General features: G+C 49.7%; 1 protein-coding gene across 1 annotated transcript in view; it reads right to left on the reverse strand.

Annotated features, from left to right (window-relative positions):
* LTBP2 (latent transforming growth factor beta binding protein 2) overlaps window positions 1-25,042 on the reverse strand; it is a 100,600-nt gene that overhangs the window by 29,399 nt on the left and 46,159 nt on the right. The window contains 9 exon segments of the mRNA XM_014558981.2: window positions 62-226; window positions 3,127-3,249; window positions 6,364-6,438; window positions 19,424-19,526; window positions 20,578-20,864; window positions 21,669-21,717; window positions 21,719-21,876; window positions 22,368-22,538; window positions 24,720-24,910. Of these exon segments, the coding sequence (XP_014414467.2) occupies window positions 62-226; window positions 3,127-3,249; window positions 6,364-6,438; window positions 19,424-19,526; window positions 20,578-20,864; window positions 21,669-21,717; window positions 21,719-21,876; window positions 22,368-22,538; window positions 24,720-24,910 (1,322 nt within the window).

Below are 25,042 nucleotides of genomic sequence, written 5' to 3' on the forward strand. Positions count from 1 at the left end.
CAGCCACTGGGTCGGAGGAAGGCCCTTGGTGGCCAGGGCTGAGATGGGGACAGAGTGTTACCTGTGCCAGGCAGGGGGCATTTCTCACACTTGCTGCCCCATGCTTTGCCCACTCGGCTGCAGCAGCATATCTGCTTGGTGATCCGCTGGGCCAAAGGCAGGGCGCAGGTGCCGGGCCCCAGCAACCGGTAGCAGAGCCCCTGCTGCATGGAGATGGCCTTGTCCGCTGCAACAGACAGGGCAGGTGGGGATGGGCAGGTGGCCAGTGGGAGGGGAAAGCGTGGTGGGAGGGCAGTGGAGGGAGGGGCGGCTGGCCATGTGCATGCAGATTGGCCCGGCCTGTGTCTCAGTCTGGAAGTTGGGGCCCTGCAAATGCTCACAGAACATTAGGAAGAGTAGCTTCAGGGATGTGTTAGCACCTCTTCATGTCATCTGTTTGAGAGGACCCTTGACTCCCAACCCCATGTGGGGAAGCCGAGAGCAGGAAATGGGGATGTCCCTGCTCATCTCCAGGTGCTGAGTCTACAAATGTTTACAAAAGCTGATGGTCAGGAGCACAAGTGGGGAGCAGTGTGCTCTGAGGGCCACGGTCTCCCTGGGAAGATGAGACGTGATGAGAGCCTAGAGCTGACGGGGATTTTTGAGGACAGAGGACCTGCCTTGGTCATCTTTGCAGCCCTGAGCGGTGTCTGGTGCATGTGGATATTCAGTAAATGCTTGTTGGATCAATGGATGGACAACTAGATCCATGAATCAGAATCCTGTGGGCTGCAGCGAGTGTGAGCCGCGCTAGGTTTAGATAATGACAAGAGCACCACCTTGTTCCCTTTCTTGTGCTTTCAGAGTAAATATTAGAGACTGTGCTCTTGTAAATTATCTCAGTGGAAAATGAGGAGGCCATGCCACGCTGAAAGAGAGTGAGGTCCTTAGAGGGCTGAACAAGAAGATGAAGGGTAGGGTGAAGAGAACAACACTCAAAGCTGAGGGCCCAGGACTGGGCAGAACAAGTTCAAATCCCTGCTCCACCAAGAGCTACGTAGCCTCCCTGGGCTTCATCTTCTTTTGCATAAAATAAGGATGATGATGATAATGGCATAGGTAGTGGACACCTGTATTTCTGCCTATTTGGCATCTATGCCCCTATATTCTGGTAACAACATCATGATTTTCCTATGGGATCCACCCATTCTCTGACTTTTGGTCCATGCGGAGTAGAGGCGGACCCCACTTCCTCGGTTGAAGGAGTGTAGTTCATATCTCTGGTCACAGTGGTTGGGTCAGGGATGCGCAGTTGACCAAGTAGGCCTAATGATAATAATCAGCTTTGAGACTTTTCCTGGATTATTAGAAAAGAGGTGCTTTTTATTTTCCTATTTTCTTGTTGAGTTTGCAAGGCTGGGAGGATGTTGGCCTGGAGAATCTGATGGCCACTTTTTAAGGAACGATGGAATCATCACAGAGGAAACAGAGCAAGAGACATCCTAAAGACACTGTGGGTGCCTGGATCCAACCGAGCCTGAGGCTCACTTACTCCTGGACTTCCTAGTTGTGTGGACCAATTAGTTATTTTTGCTTAAGGTAGTTTGAGTTGGGTTTCTGACACTTGCTACCCAAAGGCTTCTGACAAATAAACCTTCATGGTAATGTATATGAAAGTGCCTTGTCAAAGGTCACATGCCCTGCACATTATCAGTCAGTCCATACGCTTGAGTCTCCAGGTGCCATCTCTGCTTCCAGCAGCTGCTTCCCTTGGAATACAGTAGGGAAGGGTCCCATTGAGCCCCATAATGGAAGTGACCTGACTGGGAATATCAGGAGGCTGCCCTAGCATGGAAGAGCTGCTCTTCTGGCCTTTGTCAGGGGGCAGGGAGGGAGGCAAAGCTCAGAAATGAAGGGAAGAGAAACCTCGTGCCTACCCCCCACCCACAGGGAGGTGAATCATTGCAAGAGGGTGGAGAGGGGAACACTAGGGAGGGAAGGAACAAAGAACACCCAAAGGCCACTCTGCCTTCCTGCCTGCAGGGTCTTTTTCCAGCACTAATAAATAAAAGTCACATCAGATGTTAAACACGCCTGCCTGATAAGGAATCTCAAGGGAGGAAGGAGAAGGGAGCATTGTTTGCCCCTCAAAGCCTTGATTACACATCTCTGTCACCATGAAGTCTTCCTGAGAGTGGCCTGATGTGTTCTCCCCACTCTGGGACTCTCAATCTCTGGTGTCCCTTCTTAAGTCTCTTCCTGTCTCCTTGCCTTGGACACTGGGTTCAGTCTCTCCCATTATGAGTGTGCTCCCTCTGGATGGTTCTGGAGTCTTGTTCATCCCATGGCCTCCCCAGACCCAGTACCTGGCGGTTTACAGACTGAGGGCTTGGCTGGCCACAGGGAGCTCTCCTGAGCCTTGGGTGGCCAAACTGACCTGGGCTGGTAGTTTGCAGGCTCAGAGGGGAGTGGTTTAATTAGTTCTGGTCAGGCCTCCCTGATCTGGGCTGTGGTATCACAGGCCCCAGGGGGAGGGAGGGTGCCAACGTGGGCCTCTCCCAGCGGGAAACCACAGAGGTCACTGGGAACAGCTGACTGGGTCGACACAGACACAGACACAGACACCATGCTGATATGACTAGTGACATGTATGTGCTCATAGATGCAGAGAACATTCAGAAGCACAGGGACCACAGGGTCATGGAAAAGCCCTGGGGCCAGGAGCCCTGCTGTTTCTGCCCCTCAAGAAAGGTCTGCAGCTAAGGGATCAGGCTGCTAAGCTGAGGCGCTGGAAGAGGCAGCTACAGCTCAGCCAGACGTCACAGCAGAGGCAACACACATCCTCCTGAAGTAAATGAGGTAACAGATGGGACAGTAGTGATTAGAGAAGAAACATAAGTAGAAAACCCCAAACTGCAAAGCCCCCAAAGAAATGCCTAAAGCCCAAAGAGAAGCTGTGAGTGTCTCTGTCCCAGCAGGAGGGGGCAGATCAGGTTCGGTACGTTGGGCCCAATTCCAGGTCCAGTAGCAGCCCCTGGGCCCTGAGATGGGGCCTAGAGGGCATTTCTGCTCTTGGCCTGGCCCATGGACCCTGAGGATTCCATCTCGCCTCCTGGCCTCCGCACCCTGGTCCCCGCCAGCACTCACACACACAGCGGCTCCTCGACGGATCCAGCATAAGGCCAGGTCTGCAGGTGCACAGGTAGCTGCCCCTGGTGTTCACGCACTCCGAGTCCTCGCACAGGCCCAGGGTCAAGCACTCGTTGACATCTGCAGGGTAGGGGGAGATGACCAAGTGCCCGCCCCACTGAGGCTTGATAGAAGGGAGGGGCTGGGGCAGAGCTCCTCAACGACTTTTTCCAAATAGAAAAACCACAATAAGAGAGCTGCCATTTACTGAGTGTGATTCCTCTTTCTGTGCCTCAGTTTCCTATTTGTAAAGTGAGGATAATAAATAGTAACTCCCATGTAGTACTGTTAGGGGGATAAAATAAGATAAAAATTGCAAATCACTAGGTCCAGTAACTGGTCATAATGGTCATAATATTAAGAGCTAATGTTTATTGAGTCCCTAGAATGTGCCAGGTGGTTTACATACAATACCTCATTTAATTCTCATAATGTTATCAAGTAGGTCCACATGGCCTCATTTTATAGGTGAGGAAACTGAGTTTCCAGGTAGCTTGCCCAGAGTCACTCAGCTAGTAAGTAGCATGCTGGGAAGTAACAGGAGGAGACAGTGAGGGGAAAGTTTGAGTTGGAGGGTGGAGAATGGGCTGCCAAGTCCCCCCTATTCAGCCTTCCTTGAGAGAACCTGAAGCATCTCAGATGCTGAACCCAAGGTCCAGGGACCAGGTCCGCAGTGAGAAGCTGCAGGATGAAGGGACCCGGGTAAGGACCAGAAGGCAGGAGGCTGGAGGTAGGTGCTGGGGGAGGGGGAGAGGGTTAGGAAGGCATGTCTCCAGGTTCTCTGAAGACCCCAGCCTCAGGCAGGCCACCCCCTCACCCCCAGGCCAATAGATGCTTGTGCTACGCTTCAAACAAGGGAAACATTAGCTTCCTTTGTAACCTCAGAAACGTTTCATGATGGAAATTTCTTCATGCCAAGGGGAAATCCCAACCCTCACACTCTAAGCTCCAAGAAGTCAGGGGCTCCCTTGGTGATAGCACCTGTGCTGATGACGGTGATGGCAGCAGTGATGGTGAGCAGGGAGGGACACCCACCTCTGGGGCCAGGAGACAGCACATGGCAGCCCAGTATCAGCAGAGCCATCTGCTCAGGCTTTGGGGAAGTTGGCACTGAGCACAGGAATAAAGGGGCTGAAAGATGATCCAGCTTGGGCACCAAAGGGAACTGCTCCTTGGCAGGATGCCCTATTGGGAGGGAGAGCTGGGAAGGGGAACTGATCCATTTGCTTCCAGACTGTGACCAGAATGATGTCTAAACACAAATCTGACTTGGCTCCCGTCTGCTTGAGAAGCCTCTGGCCTCCCCATTACCTCTTAGAGGGAGCTCCTAAAACCCTACCTGGTATCCAAGGCCCTCCACCATTTCTCAAGGCCTGTGGGTGAGCGGGTGGCTCTGATAAGACATTGGGATGCCCGTGTTGTTTCCTGTGGGTACACAGGCTGTACTTCAGCCAGTCCAGACTGCTCCTTTGCTTATGCTGTTCTCTCGGCCTGGAATGCCAACATCCCCTTTAGTGGTCCAAGTCTATTTTTTTTTAAGTTTAGGCCAGGTATCACCTGAAGCCTTCCCCGATCCTCCAGTCTGAGAAGGGGCCCCACCATGGGATCCCATAGCAGTGCCTCTTTCCATTGAGAGCACTTCTCTCATTGTAATTGTTTGTAATTGTAATTGTTTAGGTATCTGTCTTCACCATCACTGCGCGCTAACACCTAGCACAATGCACGCAGCTCACAGCAATACCCCAAATTACTCTGTGGAAGTAGGAGAGAAAGATGGAGAGAGAGGAGAGATGGTGCATGTGGGTGCAGACATGAGCAGGTCCCAGCCCAGACATGGGGACCACAACTGCAGACATGGGAAAGGGGAGGTTTCAGGGGCAGGGCCTCCTGGGGACCCTTGGCATCCTGTATCCAGGGAGGCTTAGTGGAGTAAGGATGGAGAGCTCATTTGAGATCCTGGGAATAACTTGAACCCTACAGACTGGGAAACCTGCCAAGAGGAGAGGCCACTGGGGACAGTATAGGTATGAAGAGCCCTATTGTGCTCTCTAAGGGCAAAAATACAGACTTCTCTCCACACCCACTGTCTGCTAGGTCCTTGGTTCACTGCACCTGAGAGGCCGACCCCAGGCTGGGCTGGGTCAGAGGCCTGCCCTTTTGTCTGGTCCAACCACCTTTTTTAATCCAGGTGCCAGAAATTCCCTCTGCGGCCTGGGACCCCACAGGCAGATAGCCCAGCCATCCCAGGGCTTCCCCAGACTCCTTTCTCCTGAAGAAGCCTCTGGGGGACGGGACCTAGGAGGCCATCTCAGTCACTCCCTGTCTCTAACAGAGCTTCATAGCCATTCAGATAGTGATTTGTCCGGTTCTCAAAGCTTGTCATAGCGGGGAGCTGGCTCAGCCCCAGTAGCCTCTCACTGGCTGGAAGGCCCAGCTTATATCACACCTATTGCCAGGTCCACGGCCAACAAGGGCCCCAACTCAGAACCATAGCTGAATCCACTTCCCACTCCTTTGTCCCAAGGTGCCCCTGGGCCTTGCCTCCCTGAGGGTTCTCTAATGCAGAACACCCAGGCCTCAGCTGGCCTTACAGAGACTGCCAGCCAGGCCAGCAAGGCCAGGGACTGTGCTTTAAGGTCACCCCCCAATCCCTGCCCGCTGCCCCCACCTCCATCCTTTCCATCTGTGCCCTCCCCTCCCACTTCCTGTCTGTGGGAAGGAGGCCTAAACAGCTGAAGGTGCTTTGTTGGGAAAAGTCCACAAAGGTCCCCAACTCAGGCTGACTTGATCTCCCACCCTGGAGTCAAAAGTCCTCCCACTCCAGGGAGAGGAGCAGCCCATGCGGTGAATGGATATGCGGGGGCTGGGGTGGCACCTTGAGACAGCGTCACACAGCCCCAGAGCTGCAACAACCAGCCCAGATCTGGGTGGGAGGCGGGTGGAGATGGGGACGAGGGAGTGGGATTGGCTCCCAGGCCCTTTCTCTGCTTGCACAATCACTAGCCCCTGAATTCCTTAGGGCCCTGGAACCAGCAGCCACCACAGCTCCCCAGGGTGGAGCTCAGAGGTGCCCAGAGGAGACCCTTCAGAGAGTGACAGCCATTCCTTCTATCTGGGATAGGGGTGTCTCCCTGCATCATCAAGCCTCCGTCCTTACCCCTCCCCAAGCCCAGCCCTGGCCCTGCGCATCCTTACCTTGGCAGTGAGTGAGGTTCAGTCTCTTGTACCCCTGGGGACACTGCAACTGGCCATTTTCAATCACCGGGGAGGCTAAGGAGTGAAGATACAGACAGGGCTCACTGCAGGCCCCTTGGGCTCCTCTGTCACCCATGGTGGGAAGTGGGGTGCAGTCTGGAGTCCAGCCCTCTCTGCAGCTGTGAGGCCCCACCCCCAAGCCATCACCCTGGGTAGCTGTGCCTCCTTGACCAAAATTCCTTCCCTGGCTCTCACAGGGCCACTCTCAGCCCACCTTACTGTTACTGAAAGCGATACTAAGTGACGATACATCTCGTATACAGTTATAATATTAGCTACAGTATATATTATATGATATGCATGTTATATAATACAACATGAGATTGAACAAGTTTTATTTATTTTTACTTTTTTTTTAAGTAATCATAGATTTGCAGGAAGTTGTAAAAAATAGTACAGAGATGGTCCCCTGCATCCATCATCCACTTTCTCCTAATGGTTGCCTCTTACACAACTATAGTTTTTTTTAGTCATTTTAAAATTTATTTATGTATTTTACAACATCATATTTTAAAAATTGAAGTGTAGTTGATGTACAATATGATATATTACAGGTATACAATATAGCGTATATTTTTAAAGGTTTTATTCCATTTATAGTTATTATAAAATGTTGGCTAAATTCCCCACGGTGTACAATACATCCTTGTAGCTTATTTTATACCTAATGGTTTGTACCTCTTAATCCTCCACCTCCATCTTGCCCCTCCCCCTTCCCTCTTCCCACTGGTAACCACTAGTTCCTTCTCTACATCTATGAGTCTGCTTCTTTTCTGTTATATTCACTAGCTTGTTGTATTTTTTTTAGAGTCACTAGCTTGTTGTATTTTTTTTAGAGTCCACATGTAAGTGATAATCTTACAGTATTTGTCTTTGTCTGACTTATTTCACTTAGCATAATGCCTTCCAAGTCCATCCATGCTGTACATTAGAAACTAATGCAACATTTTAAATCAACTATACTTCAATTGAAAAGCAAACAAGCAACCAACCAACCCATTTAAAATATGGGCAGAAGAACTGAACAGACATTCTTCTAAAAGAGGAAACACAGATGGCCAACAGGAACATGAAAAGTTGCTCAACATCACTAATATCAGGGAAACACAAATCAAAATCACAATGAGATATCATCTCACACCTGTCAGAATGGCCATCATAAAAAGAACACAAATAACAAATGTTGGCAAGGATGTGGAGAAAAAGGAACACTTGTACACTGTTTGTGGGAATGTAAATGGGTGCAGCCACTACTGGAAAACAATATGGAGGTTTCTCAAAAACCTAAAAATAAACCACCATATGGCCTGGCAATTTCATTCCTGGGCATATATTGAACAAAAACAAAAACATTAATCCAAAAAGATACATACACCCCACTATTAATGACAACATTATTTATAATTGCCAAGATATGGAAGCATCCTAAGTGCACATCAATAGATAAATGGATAAAGAAGCTGTAACATATATATGCAGTGGAATACAATCTACTCATAAAAAAGAAGGACATTTTGCCATTTGTGGCCCTTCATTCACTTTTTTTTTTTTCACTTCAAAACCCAGAATTTTATAACTGGCATAAACATTTCCATTGCATCAAAAACCAAATTTCTAGAAATAAACTTAACCAAGGAGGTTACCTATACTCTGAAATTTGTAAAACATTCATGAAGAAATTGAGGATGATACAAAGAAATAGACATCTTGTGCTCTTCGGCAAATGGCTTTACTACCCAAAGCAATCTACAGATCCAGTGCAACCCCTGTCAAAATATGACATTTTTCACAGAACTAGAACAAACAATTGCAAAATTTATATGGAACCATAAAAGACCCTGAATTGCCAAAGCAATATTTTGTAGGTCTCTTTTTTTCCCCCTCTTTCTTCTTTTTGTTCTCTTTTCTTATGGCTCGATGATTAGAGAAATTCCTTTAACATTTGTTGTAAAGCTAGTTTGGTGGTGCTGAATTCTTTCAGCTTTTGTTTATCTGTGAAGCTTTTGATTTCTCCATCAAATCTGAATGAGAGCCTTGCTGGATAGAGTATTCTTGGTTTTAAGTTTTCCCCTTTCATCACTTTAAATATATCATGCCACTCCCTTCTGGCCTGTAGAGTTTCTGCTGATAAATCAGCTGATAACCTTATGGGAATTCCCTTGTATGTTATTTGTTACTCTTTTCTTGCTAATTTTAATATTTTCTCCTTATCCTTAATTGTTGTCAATTTGATCATTATGTGCCTCTGTGTGTTCCTCTTTGGGTTGATTCTGTGTGGAACTCTGCACTTCCCGGACTTGGGTCACTGTTTCCTTTCCCAACTGGGGAAGTTTATGGTTATTATCTCTTCAAAAAATTTCTCAGGTCCTTTCTCTCTCTCTTCTCTTTCTGGGACCCCTATAATGTGAATATTAGTGTGCTTCATGTCCCAGAGTTCTCTTAAACTACAACTATAGTTGTTTTATTTGTTTTTAAACATCTGGATATGACAATTCACAGTCTGGTTCTAAGTTCAGTTTATTTTGATACTTGGGTTTTTTTTTTCTTTTTGCAGATTATGAGATATTTGGTTTTAATGCTACCATAGCTAACAAAGAATCCAAGACTGAGATGGAAGAAGCCCATGGTTGGTCGCACTTATAAAACCATGATATTCATTCACTCACACTCACTAACCATGTGGTGCTGCTGTTGAAATTTGGTTAGTGGATTCCCATGTTCCCTGAGGTTAGTTAGTTGTTCTTACAAATTCAAAAAAGTTAGAAAATCCCAGTTTTCAAGCTTTTCAAGTATGCAAGTGAAGAGGATCTACAGCAACAAATCACACAATGGTGGGACTGTTTCCAAACACCCGTTTTCAAAAGGCTCTCTCCAAATCACAACTTTCTTGAAAAGCAGCCCTGCTTCAAGTTCATAGTGAACACAACTGGGCAGTGGCCCGAGTCCAGGTGGACCAACAAGGCAATAATTCTCAGTATTTTGGTGCTGATACATGTCCTACTTTGATTTTACAACATTCCCCCTGACTTTAAAAAGAAAAAAGAGTACGCTTAAAAAAATTGACACTCAATAAAAACAGAGAAAACAGCTCCATTACCCTAGATGGACAGATTAGTATGTCAACCTACAAAGAAGTGATTTGAAAGCAGTTCTTTTTGTTTGTTTTGAAGGTTTTGGGTTTTTTTTCTTGAAAGGTGCTAGCAGGTAGTATATGCTGACAGCTGCCTGTCATTACAGGAAAAGGCAGCAAATGTGGAACACCCATCTTTTTGTTTAAAAAGTAAAGAAGAACTCATCTTTCAGTTTAATGATTCCTTTGCCAAGACATAGCAATTCTCAAGAGGTACTGGGATTTTCACAGACACTATTTCAGAGCGAAGTTCCATAAAGTTACCCTTATGCTTCAAAGGTCTTGTTTTACAAAGTTAACTGCATGATGACTTCCTGTAGCAATATGTACTCTCCTGGCTTTGACTTGTTTGTGGCAATAGCTTGCCTATGAACTCTGTGGTGAGGGTACTTTGCATACAGCGTTCTCCAGCTCCGTTACCTTTCCAGTCCTAACATCAGCCGCTGCCCTTACAGAGCTGTTGGGTAAACCTTATTTTTATTCAAGAAATCATTTACTGTTGAGAACACATGTCTTCTGGTTCAGCATTCGGGGCTTACACAATAGATAGTTCTTCATGTATTTTATTGTTGAAATAGATTCTTGCAAGTACCAAGAGACATCTTAGGAATACCTGTACCTTTATCCAATTGTACAGCAAAATGTGAGTGCCCCAGTGTTTTAAAATATTTTTCTAGTCAAGATAGCTTTCACTCTCTCATTAGCTGTTATCTCTGGGCACATTATACACTTCAGGCAAGGTTTGGTACTAATGATAGTATAGCTATAAACTGTATTTCATATAGCCTTCGTTTTTTGGAGGGGGTGGGTAATTAGGTTTTTATTTGTTTATTTTAATGGAGGTACTGGGAATTGAACCCAGGACCTTCTGCATGCTAGGCATGCACTCTACCGCTGAGCTATACCCTCCCCTCATATAGCCTTCTTGATCATTTGGATACTGGGGTCCATTTTGGGTCCCATCTGAGAGTGCATCATTATTCTTACCTTGTCGTACAGCTGATTACCTGTCAGAGGAGAAGCGTGGGCATTGCATTTTTAAATGAGTGCTCGCGATTAGTCATATTATTTTAAATGTTTCTCTGCAAGGAATTTTTTAGAGTCACTTCTCCACCTGGTGAAGGCTAATTTAGTTAATACTAGACGACCCAGTTGAAAAGCCCCACAAACCGAGCATTGTCAGGCATTACATGTTGTGATACCGCAAGACCAACAGGTGCCGCGTTTCCCTGGAAGTCCCACTCCTCCCTAGGACGCTTGTGTGCCAAACACAACACGTGACAGTCTGACATACAGACCAAGTGAGGACATAAATTAGTAAAGCTGAAAATTTTTTTAAGGTTGAAGAATTGTAAATTGAAGTTGTAACAGTTTTTCCTACCATGGATGGTCTTCCTCAGGGTTTGCATGTGGGAACTAGGCTCCAGCCTAAAAGGCCGCCGTGTGCAGATAAATGAGGATTCTGAAAACACCGACACTGAGGAGAAGGGTGGGGATGAGGCTGGGAACTGTGAGTGCCTGGCAAGGGGCCTGGTGGCATGAACTGAGGACAGGGAGGAGGGAAGAAAGCGAGGAAGCTGTTTTTTGGAGAAACTCAGAAAGCAAGCTGATTAGCTGCAGCCTGAGAACATTCCGTACAAGGAGCAGAAGGTGGGAAAAAGTAACGTGAGGCTGATGCCAGGGGGCCGGGGAACAGTGACAAGGGGACATTTGGACAGCACTTTGGAGGCACAAGGCCTTTGGTGTTTATCTGTTTTTCACAGTAACCCTGCAAGGCAGGGGATCACTATCCCCATTTTACAGATTAGGAAGGTGAAGCTTAAAGGGGGCTGAGTCTGGGTTGAACCCAAGCCTCTGGCCACGAAGGGCACATCCCTCCCACACCCAGAGAGGAAGGGGTCCAGGAGGCCAGGGCAGCAAGGTGGTGTCAGGATGGAGAAGGTTAGGCAGAAGGACCTTACTCCTTTAATGAGCAGGAGATGGGTGGCAGACAGTTGGGATCAGAGCCGGGGTAAGGGTGGAACCCACTGTGGCCCCTGCAGGAGACCTGGAGGACGCGAGGATGTGTAAACTCAGAGGGGCTGGGCTCAGTTGTTAGTCTGGAAACATGTGCTTTCTTTCTATAAAGTGATTTCCTCCCAAGAGGACGCTGCCCTCTCACCAGCTTCGAGAAAAACTGTTGGCTGGACAACCCTTCATGAAGGCAGGCTTCTAGAGAGAAAGAAATGTCAAAGCCAGTCTTCCTGGTGAAACGCCCCTTTTTGCCAGCCACCCCCACCCCACCCTGAACCGGGGCCCCCGGTGCCCTTCCCCACACCTCACAGAAGCCGTCTCTAAGGGGCTGGTTTCTAGCTTCTGTAAGACCAAGTGCACATCCAATCCAGAAAAATCAGTTTATATCTCTTTGGGGGAAAGAAAACTAAAGTTTAGATGCATGTAGAAAGGAGAAACCCTGGCTTGAGTGAGAACTCAGCACCCGCCCACGGCCCTGGCTGAGATTTCGGCAGTGATGGGGAAGAGGGCGGGTATCACCAGATGCGCCTCTCAAGTCCTCCCAACACCTGCTGGCCTTCCCTTGTCGTAGCGCTTTATGTGCTGTGCTGTTTGCTTGTCCCTCTCCCTGCTAAAGTGGGAGCTCTGTGAGGACAGGGACCTTGCCTTCTTTGTCAATGTTTGCCTCTAGAGCCAAGCTCAGAGCACGCAATAGTACAGGCACTCAATCAACATGAAATGAATAATAACAGCCAACATGACAATGGCATTCACTAAGGGCCAGGCCCTATTATAAAGCCTTTACATGTAGTAACTTATTTAATCCTCATAACAGCCCTTGGAGGTACTTACTACTATTACCCCCAATTTACAGATGAACAAATGGAGGTGCAGAGAGGTTAGGAAACATGCCCAAGGTCAGCCAGATGGTGGATGGAGCTTGGATTGTAATAGGGAAGATCAAATCTGATTCCATATTAGATCTGTTCCTTTAGCTCATTCTCAAGGCTCTGCCCTTAAAGAATATAACACTTTCCCATTCATATAAAGATAAAAAATTGGAGAATAGAAAATAGGATTTATCTTGTTGGAGGTTTATAGGGACACCATGACCTGACCTACGTGGACAGCTGCAAGAAGAAAGGATTCTGACACCAAGAAGTTTGCAACAACCAACCGCACCCACTCCCCTTTTTAGTATAAAAGGAGCCTGAATTCTGACTTGGGCAGATGGTTCTCTGGGACATTAGTCTGTCATCTTCTCCGTCTGCCAGCTTTCCAAATAAAGTCGCTATTCCTTGCCCCAAAACCTAATCTCCTGATTTATTGGCCTGTCGTGCAATGAGCAGAACGAGTTTGAACTCGGTAACAGGATTATGAATCTGCCTCCCAAGGATAAATTCTGAATCGTGCCTCTCTACTGCCTACAAATAAATAAACGAATGAATGAATTCACGACAAGTCTTAGGAGTTGTCTAGGCCAAAGATCCTAGGGTCCAGAGGCCACAAAGAGATGCCTGCCCAGCGGGAAGCATATCACCCTTCCTGGGAACTCCCCTCTCCCTTTTTTAAACAAGGGATCAGGAGAGTGAATGGGAAAAAACAGCAGGGATACCCAGAAGGAGGTCAGAGGAATTCCTCAGCTGCTGCGTAAAGGCTCCACTGTGTACAAGCGCAGCACTACGCAGAATCGCTAAAGGAAACAGTGAGGCGCCTGTGCCCCCGCCACGCCCCCCAGCCTAGATCAGGGATAGAACAAGGGTCGGAGAGCAGAGGACTTGTGAGATCTGGAAGGAGAGAGTGGCTGAGCTGGGATTCCCGTGGGTGCTTCAAAGAGACTCTTGGCAGGTGGCCGGCGTCCTCACAGGTGCAACTCTAACCTGAGGAAGCCAAAGCAGCTTCTGAGGCATCAGCCCGAACTCCAAGGAGTCTGAAGATGACAAAATGCCCATGAAGCACGTAGGACAGACGAGCATGACTTTCCCAGTAAGGAAACCTGGACAGTGCGGGCCTGGAACTCAGGTCTTCCACCCCACCCCCTGGCCCTGTCCACTCACTGCTGCACTTTGGCCTGTCCACAGGCTGGGAAGGAAGCAGATGGGCCCCTGGCTGCAGCCTGCCCCCAGCCTGATGATTCTCACCCTTGGCCGCAGGAATTCCCACGGAGGCCTCAACAAGCGCAAGCTAATTGCTGGAGACAATTTTGGCCCTGACTGTGACAGAGCTCAGGGAGGAGATGGTGGAGACATATGTCTGGCCACAGGGCTGTTTATAAACCATGCTGATCTCAGTCTGTGATGACAGATGGCTGCTGCAGGGAGATGGGGAGGGGCCCCCACCACACACCCTTCTGCCCAGGAAACAGATACACACACAGAGACACACACACACTGGACAAGGCTAACTTTGATGCACAGGGGCACGTGAGCAGGCTGGAGCTGAACGCCTGATTTGCAAACCTCAGGCAGGAAACCTGGTAAGAAACTTCTACTCCCCTGGAGCAGTGGAAAGAATGTATTCAGGGTGCTGGGGCAGCCAGACCCACATCTAATTCCTGGCTCCACTCTGACTAGGTGTGTGACCTGAGGCACATTTCTTAACCTCTTTCAGTCTTAATGTTTTCATCTATAGAAATGGGGACAGAAACTCAGTTCGTGGGTTGTTGTGAGGATTAACCTTACCGAAACCATCAGTGTCAGACTGATGTTAGCACAATGCCTGGCACGGCCTCTGTAGATGTTCCCCAAGGCTTCCTTCCTACCTTCCTTCCTTCCTTCCTTCCTTCCTGTAACACAGTTTTGAGGACAGCAAGCTGCCCCTCACTGGCTGAAGAGACTCAACCTCTCTGAGCCTCAACTTTCTCTTATATTATTTTTTTTGAAGTGTAGTCAATTTACAATGTTAGTTTCAGGTGTGTAGCAAATCAGTTTGGTTATACATATACACAACTATATATTTTTCAGATTCTTTTCCACTACAGCTCAATACAAGAAATTGAATGTAGTTCCCTGTGTTATACAGTCGGTCCTTTCTTACAGTAGGATGCGGATGACAATTCCTTTCTCGGGGTTATTGTGAACATTAAAGAAGCATGCAAAACTCTGAGCATGATGTTTGTCACTTATTGATAATTATCATATGTCCTTCATTCCAGATTTTCCTCCTTGATAAAGTCCTAATGGAGCCTCCCAATGATTGAAGAAATTCCACCCAAAGATGGGCTCTGACTGCTTCCTTAGGGCGGCACTAGAGCCTAAGTGGGTGTCTCTGTCACCACCAACAGTGATATGGAGAGGGGTCTTGTCAGACCCTGGGCTCAGACAGGTGCCACTCCAGCCACCCCAACCCCATCCCTCCCTGGGGCGCTCCAGGCCAGACATGCCATGTATCAGCATCACCCCTGCTCTGGTAGGGAGGGCAGTAACTTGAGCTGAGGCACAATTCCCACGAGGCCACAAGTCCCTTGGAAGAGGCTCTCAGAACATCCCGGAGCCAAACAGTCATGACTTTTTTTAACCCAACAACTGGAATTCTGAAAATCCCATTTCAGGAGACTGGGCGTCTGACCCAGAGTCGCAGGGAACAGGAGCCCCGCCCCAGCACAGCTGTTCCCCCTGCCGGGGTCCTCCAGTTTAGCCAATGCCCAAGCCAAGTGCACAAGAAGCAGGCGAGGGAGATTACAGAGTGATTACAAGCAGGGGTCTGGGGCCACACAGACCTGGGGTTTCAGGACTAATTTCCTCATCTGTAAAATGAAGATAGTAACACCTAGAGATATTGCTGGGATGCAGTGGAGTGAGAACGCACTCAGCTTGGTGCCTGGTGCTTATTATGTGCTCTGAATAAAGAGCTGCAAACAAGGACTTAATGAGAGTGATGTAGCTGCTGTGACTTGCTCTAAGCTTCTCTGCTCCAGCCTCTGAACATCACCTCTGCACCATCACATGGTCACCCTTCCCGGGGGCTGGCATCACAGACCTGCTCTTGGAACACTCCTCGTGGTCAAGGGCCATGGCAAAACCAAGCCAAACCAAGTCTTTCCTTCTATTGACAGTTTCAAATAACTTTTCAGATGTATATATGAACCTCCATTCCCTTCAAACATCAATTTGTTTCCCCAACTCCCTCCACACCTTTTCTAGGTACGCGCATTTCTCTAGGTGGGGAGATCAGTATTTCTGGAAACACCTCGTTATACTGCTGGGCAGCTGCAGTTTTTAATAAGTTGTCCTGTGTGCTCAGTTTGGAGTTGAGCTCCACCTACTAGAAACATCTACACATCAGCTTTTGCCCCGCCCCCAAGCCACAGGGTACAAACCTACCTGCTTTCCCGCAGCTAATTCTTTCCACACATCTCTGTTAACTCTCAGGCCTGGGCTGCAGGTGCTGCTCTACCTGTCTGTTCAGCCCAGTCTTCTTGAGGGATGTTGTCCTTCATGTATACATGGAATAGGGTCCTGGGCTGCACTCTCCTGACTGTGAAACCCTAGTCCAGCACCCTGATCTTTGTTGTCTTCAGGCAGCCCCAAGCCTCCCCCAGAATGATTAGGGAAATCTTCGTCAGCCGAGAGTCAGACACACTGTGATCTGAATCCTGGCTCCCCCGTCCTAGCTGTGCAACTTTGGACAACTTCCTCAGCCCTCCCTGCACTTCATTATTCTCACCTGTCAAATGGGGATAAAGATCTTAGTTTGCAGATGGTTGTGACAATGAAGTGAGATAACGTAGGTGACAAGCCCAGCAGAGGTAAAAGTTCAGTAACTGGCGGCTGTTACTATTTTTAAAAGCGAAGATGCAGAATTCCTTAAAGGCGCAGACCAAGGGAATCAGGTCTCTGTGAAGATACAGGGAAGGGTGTGGGTTCTGAGGTGAACTCACCCCACACCCGGCAGACAGAGATAGTCTCATGGCACCAGCTGGGGCCCACCACTGCAGGCCACGCGTCGTGTGCCAGCCCTGCCTGCCCCAGCAAAGGGGCCTTGGGGTTGACACAGCCAGTGCCAAGCCAGATGGGGCAGCGGCCAACTTTCCAGTCGACCCAGATGTCTGTCTTTCTCAGATGAAAACTCAAAAATGTGGCCTCAATCAAAGTGGCTTTTGAGAGCTGTGTGCTCTCCAGACCCTGGCAGGGGGACTGCAGAAGCTGAGACCTTTGATAACTCCCTAAGGGTCAGGAAGACGTGGCTCAGGCCAAGGTCCTGTCAGGTCAGCTAACAGCTGTCACTCAGAGTGAACAGAAAAGGGTGGGGGGACCAGAGGCTGCCCTAGGTTGACTCCCTGAGAAAGAAGGCACTGAGGAATTTTTCTGGAAGAAAAGGGATTTGTCTGGGCCATGTAACTAAGACTGCAAGGCAGTCCTTTTCCATGTCAGAAATAGCAGCACTCTGCAGGGACCGTCGAAGAAGGTCCAGCCCTGAGCCTCAGAAACCAAGGTGACTTAGGGGAAGCCATGAAGTCATGGCTCCCCCACCCCCGCTGTTGGCTTTATTACTCCTCTGACCCCATGACTCTACTAGACCAGTGTACCGGGGATGACAAAGCCCTTCCCTGAGGGGCATAGCCCTGTTTTATCAGAAGAGGAATAGAGGCTCAGAGGGGCAAAGCCACCAGGGCTGAGAGTGTTCTGGAACTCGAGGCCTGCCTGTCTTGCCAACCATTCCCAAACCCACCCCAGCAGCTCGCCTTTTCTTCCTCTGATTCTTGCACAGTAGCTTGCCTATCCTGCCTACTTAAAGAAAGATACGCCACCCTGGCCCCAGGCTCGGGTGTGGAGCTGGGTATCTGGCACCTTATCAACACAAACAAGGTTCCCCAGCCTCTTGCCCCTTCTCTACAAAGCCCAGCTGCCCTTGAATGAATTTTAAATGTTTACATTGCCCTGTCTTTGTAATTTCTTGCTCAATGTTCTGGAATGCTTAACATTCCAGGGTCTGCATCCTGGTGCCCAGCTTGCTGAGCTGTGCTGAACACAGTGAGGGAGTGGTGGGAGGAGGCACCACCTGGAACAGGGAGGGGGTGAGGGCTCCAGGAAATGTTGTCACTCTCTTGATTTCACCTGCCTATGCAATTTCCCTGGGTTGTTAAATTAAGCTCTTCTCCATCTCTTTCGCTTTCTCTAGTAATGCTTCAGATCTCATCCTGGATGTTACTTCCTGCAAGCAGCTTTTCTTGACTACCAGTTTGAGCTAGGATCTCCTGCCCCACAGTGTACAGATGTGCAGGTTGTGCACTGCACAAAAGGACCACATCTAAGAGAATCATTGGCCTCCTAGATTTGTCTATTTATAAAGACTGCTTTGAACACACCGAAGGGGCACCTTTCTCTAATTTGCACACAGATGCTACAGAACCTATCAGTGGACCTGGTGCTGTCTGTGTCCCCTTCTTCACCAGACTGTAGGCTTGGAGAGGGGAGGCACTGTTTCTACCTCATTCCCCGTTGTTTGTTCAGGGCTGCACACTATGGGCACTTCAAATGAGTACTTCATCAATATAAATATTTGTTGATTCAATGGAGTGTGGGATGTAAAATTCTCAAGGGTAGGTTTGACCAAGAGGAAGGAAAACAAGGAAAGAAGTGGTAAAAACATCTCTGGCCTGCAGCGGAAGATGCTGAGCAGTCCAACACACTCCTGTCCATGGGGCAATGGGTCCAGTCTCTTTTCCCTTCTTGGAGGGAAACTTTCTAGTAATAATTATAACAGCTACCACTTATCAATCTAATGCTACATGCACCATCTCACCGATTCTCCGCAGCAGCCCTTCGAGATTGGCACTATTACTGTCTCCATTTCACAGATCGGAGATGGGGCAGAGAGACGTCAGCAGGTCGAGCTGGGACAGGTACCTGCCATGTGTTGGATGATCCAAGCCTGCAAGCTTAATATCACCCTTTGCTGCTTCACCAAAAATTCTATCACACTGTGAAACTGTCCACAATTATTTTCAATATGGAAAATATGGTCACTGCTCCACTGCCGAGTGTGAAGCTAGAACAGCCTTGCCCCACCCACCTTCGGGCTCTGGGCCAGGCCCCCCACAAAGCTGACTTACTGAGTTGACTGCCTACAGGCAAAAGAAATACATGCCAGGCCCAGGCCCAGGCCCCTGCCCGGGAGTGAGGCCAGCAGGAGGAAGACAGGCTGAGCTGGCAGAAGCCATACTTAAGCACAGGCACCTTATTCCCCGTCTCCTACTTCAAGATCAATGCCTATGAGAGTGGCATTTCACTCACTCCTGAATTCTCAGTGCTCAGTACACATGAGGCACCTGGTGAGTATTTGATGAATGAATGAGTGAATGAATGAATGAATGAATACATTAGATGTTCCCACTAATCAGAAGAGGGCTGGAAACTGGGTTTCCCATACTCCAAGGCCAAAGACATTCTGGGGCAGATGCTCAATCCTGAGTCAAAGACTGGGAGGCAGTAAATAAGAGACAAAGAGGAGGCGTGGGGGCCTCTCCAGGGAGAGAATGAGGGGAATACTGAGTCACTAAATCAAGACCTCTGGGCCCTTGGTACCTGGGCACGGGATATGTGGAAGTGGGTTGAGAAGTAGAAGAGGGCCCAGCATGGGATGGGATCCCTAAAATTTGGTCAGGAACAACTGGCAAAAGGGAGTAAGTCCTCCCAGGCAATCCTGTAGAGCAGGCAGGCCATACTGCACCTGGCAGAGGGTCTGAGCCATCAGGAGCCTCTGCCACCAGCCAAAAGCACACTTAAGGTAGATCTGGAAAAGCTCCTCAGTTTACCAACCTGTTCTACTTGCCTGGCCTCTGAGATCCTGGTGGGAGATGCAGTGGAGTGCCGGCAGCAAAGGCCAGGCCCTGGGGAGCTTTGCTCACAACCCTGGACCCTGGTACCCAGCACTCACCTGGTCTGGGTGGGCACGGGGCACATGAGGTCACCCCCCAGAAGGCTCCCACACTGCCACAGCAGTCCTCTTGGGCAGTCAGCTCCAGCAGGGGGTTGGCACACTGGAAAAAAGGCCATGGACACCTGTCACCTGCTTCCCTCCCCTGCTGTGCACAGAGATGTTCCAAGAAAGCCTGAGACATGAGCTCATCTCCCACATCATGCCAGAGGATGCCCTCCCCACAAGGGAGGGGAGGGGAGAGTTAGCTGTGGTCCTGGAAGGAAGCAGAGAAATCTGAGGTCCACTTTGCCAGACTCAAAACTTAGAGGAGTGGCAGGGACACCTCCAAACAAGATCTTCTCTGTGAAGTCTGCAAACTGCCCCCATTAGTGTCCCTAGCCCACAGACAGAGGGGTCCCAAAGGATGGGTTTTCCTCCATCAAACTCCAGAGAAGTCCAGGACCACCTCCCATGGGCAAGGCCTATGCTCAGCAACACCACAGCTGAGAGGCAGGGAGGATCTGGGGACTCAGAGTCCCTATCCCTTGGCTGCTGCCACCTCCAGTTCCCTAATCTCAAGAGGGGTTTCTGGAAACACCAACCCTAAGAAAAGCCAACCTGAGTCTGGCTTAGCCCCTATTCTTAGGCACCTGGACTCAGAAAAGCTCACTTGATTTCCCATCAGTGACTGCAGATGCCACCGGGGGCAGGGGGAATGGAGTGTCTTTTATCTTTGCACCCCCAAGGCCTTGGGGTTTAACTTGCATTTGCTAATTCCACATCTCTGTGACTCAACTCTCAACTAAAGACCAAACTCCTTTTCACCAGATCTAATAGCTCCACTGTCCACACAACCAGAGGGATCCTACATTCAGCTCCAGGAGAGCCCAGGATTTGTTGGGACCCAAGTCCCCTCATTCCCCTCCACAGGGAACCTCTTGGGCCCTCTTCTGTATGCCTGGCACTGACAGGCACCCAATGGAGCAGCAGGTAGGAGGCCCAGACTCTTCACACTCAGGTGATGTTATGCCCTGAATTTTTCCAGCTGGGGATTGGGAGAACCCGCAGACACTCAAATTTCATAAGAACAAGGAGGAGAAAGAGAAGGAGGAGGGGCAGCTCAGGGAGAAGTTGCTGTCTGGGAAGCCCCCAGCAGGAGGCTTCATTCTCACCTGTCCATTCACAGCGCTCAGGTAGCACCGGCCCAGGAGTCCCTGAGGCCTGGGCACCATGAGGGGCGGGGGCCGAGGGGCCTCTCTGGACCGAGCGGGGATGCTGTTGCTGTCCCAGTGGCCGTGGCCTGGGCTGGCTGGGAGCCGGGGGGAGGGTCTGGTCTCCACGCTGTTCTCCTCCGGGGCCTCCTCGGCCTCGCCCCGCACCCGCGCCACCTGGTGGACCTGCACGGAGGCCTCAGGCGGGTGGTGGATGTGCACCTTCACCAAGGAGGGATTCACAGAGGCTGGGCATAGGGGCTGCAGTCAGCGGTGGGAAACAGGGCCCCACCCACTGGCTGTGTGTCTCCCCAAAATTCTCCTTCCATATCTCCACTGTCTACCCAAAGCCCAGAACAACTTCCCAGGGAGGACAGGATGAAGCACAAATTCCTTCACTCCCCACCTTTCCATGAAGAACCTTCATCACCAACTTCTGAACTACCTTTCTGACTCCACCTCCCCCACGATCCTGCAGAACCCCCAAGCTCAGCCCAACCGACCCTGCATGGTCCCAACTCCGTGCCTTTGTTCACACCAGCCCCTCCGCCAGGAGCCCCTCCCGCTCTCCTCTGCTTAACCAAAGCCTACCCATTGTTTAAGGCCTAACTGAAGTCCACCTCCTCCATGCAGCCTTCCCTGAACACCCTGGGCTTGGGGCTGTCTATCCCCTGACCATCTATAGAATTCTGTATCTTTTGTGCCCTTTATTTGACACCTAATAATGGAAGGTATAGAAAAGGAAATGTTTTATGATGTGATTCTCTTTCTCATCCATCCCCTCTCTACTGTCTAGGACCATGGGTCTTCTGAGGTCAGAACGTTGCCCTCATACCCTTCTGTCTCACCCATAGCACCCAGTAGGGAGTAAGGAAGGAAAAAAAGGATGAATTCATAGGAGAGAGCAGGGAACCAGGGAACTTCAGGGACTGAAACTGAACCCTGAGGGTAGAGGAGAAGGAAGTGCTGGCAACAGCTTCCTGCCCCCTCCATCAAGACTCCAGCACCTACCCTATGTGGTTATGCAGGGGGCCTCCCAGCCCCACACTCACCCAGCTGGTTGGAGAGAGGCAGTGTGAAGGTGGACTGCTTCAAGGGGCTTCTCTGGTGGGGCCCTGTGGCGGGGGCCCCTCTCTGGAGGCTCTCTGTCCAGCCTGGGGGTGGGCAGGTGACAGAACTTCCCGGTGGAGTTGGCAGGACACCAGCATTCATCTCTGCCAATGCAGCGGCCTCCATTCAGACAGGGGATCTGGCAGAAATCTACAACATCGACCTCAGGGTGACTGGCGGTGGAAGAACACAGCAGCACCTACTATGGGGCCAGTGAGTAACAATAAGGAGGTAGGGGAAGCAGGACCCCAAATCTGGATGGCTTGGGGAACCCAGCACCCCTAAATGCAAGGACTTTCTAGGAGCCTGGAAGTGAAGGAGGATGGATAATAACCAGGCCTTTACCCCAAAATAACCTGGGGGGTGAGGGAGTGGCACTATTAACTTCCTCACTTTTCCCTGGAGGAAAGCTGGACTCAGAGAGGTTATGCGACTTGCTCAGAGTCACAAGTGACAGAGCTGGGTGAGGATCCAGCATTGTGTGACTGAGGACAACTCACAGGAGTTTGGGGGCACTGGGCTTCCTTCCTGCAGAAGAGCTGGGCTCCAGCCCCAGGCCGACCTGTCCCTCTGGTCACCCCCACACCCACTCCCAGGGTCAGCTGGGGACCCTCTAAAGGGGACAGTGGGAGTGGACTCACAGATGCGGAAGCCAGACTTGGGGTCATGCCCGTGGCCTCCCTGGCTGTACAGGGTGGTGGTGTCACCGCGCTCACAGCTGTTGGCACAGTGCCCGCGGGCACAGGTCTGTTTGCAGATGGTAGGAGTGAAGATGATCTTGATCTTCTTGATTTTCTCCGTGAGGTTCAGCCCTGCAGAGAGAGGGCTTGGGTCCAGGGGGCAGGGCTGAGAGGCACAGCTGTGACCTCCAGAGGCTGGTTAGAAAGGCCCATGGGACTGGGTTGAATCCATCCCAAGGGTATTTGCTAAGTTCCTACTGAAAGTAAGTCTCATTATGGGGGCAGAGTAATATCTCAGAAAGTAATAGCCCGTGGCCCACTGTCTATTGAGGGATGTCAACCAGCCAGCAACTAAGCTTGTGCTTCATGTACAGTAACTCTCAACCCTCTTGAGCATAATTTTAGGTTGAAGTATTAGAAATTGCCATTTTTAAGGTTAAAATGTTTGCTTATTGGCAATGTTCCTATATCCAAGTTAGTATTTCCATTTGACAGTTAAGGAAACTGAGGCTCAGAGAAGGATGGGCTGCAGCCCAAGTCACAGAGCTGGTAAGGACTGCAGCTGGGCTTTGAACCAAAGAGCAGAGAACAGACTGTAACTCAGACTTGCCAGAGTAGGTTTTCCAAGAGAAGCGGAGGAATAGAAAGCCTGAAAGAATGATTAGAGTCAGGGTTGGCGTCCCTGATGGCCAGACAAGGATAGGACACTATTTGGTTCACGGTGGGAAGTCATTCAAAATTTTCAGTAAGAGATCAGAGAGGGAGTATGGGGGGTTCATGCCCTACCGGCTGGGGTGTGCAGGTGGATGGGGAGCAGGGTGATCGGTTGGGAGGTCATTGCCGCCATGTGCACTGAGGTTGCTTCATTTAACACAGTGGTGGCAGTGGAGATACAAAGGAGGGGAAGAGGGGTTTTTATTCAGTACAGAAGGCCCAGGGAGGGAAGCCGGGAGGCAGAGGGGTTGAGAAGGGAAGTATAAGAAGTCTCTGTAGCCTTGACTGTGAAGGGAGGAGAGATAGAAAGGAAGCCAGAGGAAAGTGTAGAAATAACCGTGTGTGTGTATGTGTGTGTGTGTGTGTGTGTGTGTGTGTGTGTGTGTGAGAATGGGAGAGCTGTAAGCAACTGCATATGCTGTAGGGAAATGTCTGAGAGAGGGGGACAGGAGAAGGCGGAGGGGAGACGGGGAAGCGGGAGGGCAAGTGGCAGCTTAGTGTTCCAGAGGAGTCAAGAAACAGTGGGGGTGTGCCTTAGACAAGAAGAGGGGCACCTCCTTTTCAAGATGACAAGAAAGGTCACCAGCTATAAAAAGGAATGAAGCACTGATGTGTGCAGTCCCGAACATGGACAAACCTCGAAAACATCACACTAAGTGAAAGAGCCAGACACGGAAGTGCACATAGTGGATGACTCTGTGTATATGAAATGTTCAGGATATACAAATCTGTAAGGACAGGAAGAAGATTAGTGGGGCTGGGGGCCATGGCAGGGTCGGGGTGGGAAAGGGAGTGACTGCTTAATGGGCATGGGGTTCTTTCTGGAGTGATGACAACATTCTGTAATTAGTGGCGGTAGCTGCATAAAATTGTGGATATACTAAACAGCACTGATGCGTACACTTTAAAATGGTTAATTTTACGTTATATGAATTTTACCTTAATTTCTAAAATGGAAAACAGAGAAAAAATAAATAAAACCAAAATAAACAACAAAGAAAGAAAAAACAAAAAAAAGAAGGAAAACAAAGAAAGGCAGTCAGCCAGGGCATGGGTTTAGGTAAGGGAATGATTGCTGTGCGTGGGGGAGCAGATGGACAGGAAGGCGAGGTGCTCTGGGGAGCCGCTGAGATTGTTGGGGAACAACCAAGAACATGCAGAGGCATGAATCTGCAGGGAAGCTTGGCTGTCTCCTCTGGGAAGCAGAGGCCCCACTCTAGTTGCTAAGGAAGGAACTGGTCAATTTGGTTGAGGAGGGTTGGGGTTTGCAGGAAGGATGAAGAGGAAGGACGAGGGCCAGGGAGGTAAGAGTCACAGCTGGATATGAAGGAAGCAAAGGCAGGACGGGTGACAGGTGGGGCAGAAGTAGAGCAATCCAGGTCTAGGTGTCTCAAAGGGGCAAAGTCCCCATTAGCTGGTTTGGAACCCTTGGAGCCTGGCACAAAGCAGGTGCTTGACACCTGCTTGTTTATTGGCTGAAAGGATGAGGGTGACAACTCAGCCCTTCTGAGAGAGAAAGAGGGAAGCAAAGGTGGGGAGAAGAAAGTCAGAGATTTAGATGCCCCACTCTTCTAGGACCTGAAGACAGGGTGTCCTTACCCCAGGGGGATGAGAGGTGGTCCAGATATGCTGCCTGCTGGGCACCATCCCTCCGCTCAGAGCCTGGCCCCACAGGGAGGGCATTGGAAGTCAGCTGACCACTGGCCACAGTAGCTGGAGAAAGTCGGACGGTCTGGGACAGCCCCACGTGCTGCTGGGAGGGGTGGGTCTGGCTGAGCCCACTCAGGGTCCTGTGGAGACAATCAGGGCATAGGGTTTGCATCCTGGCAGCAGTGTCTCTGTACCCTTCCAGTTCAGGATGCCCACCCCTTACCCCTGCACTAGAAGAGTGTTCTCTATTTGGCTGCTTTCTTGCCAACTCC

Source organism: Camelus ferus, chromosome 6 (genome assembly GCF_009834535.1).
Source record: "Camelus ferus isolate YT-003-E chromosome 6, BCGSAC_Cfer_1.0, whole genome shotgun sequence".
Taxonomy (NCBI): domain Eukaryota; kingdom Metazoa; phylum Chordata; class Mammalia; order Artiodactyla; family Camelidae; genus Camelus; species Camelus ferus.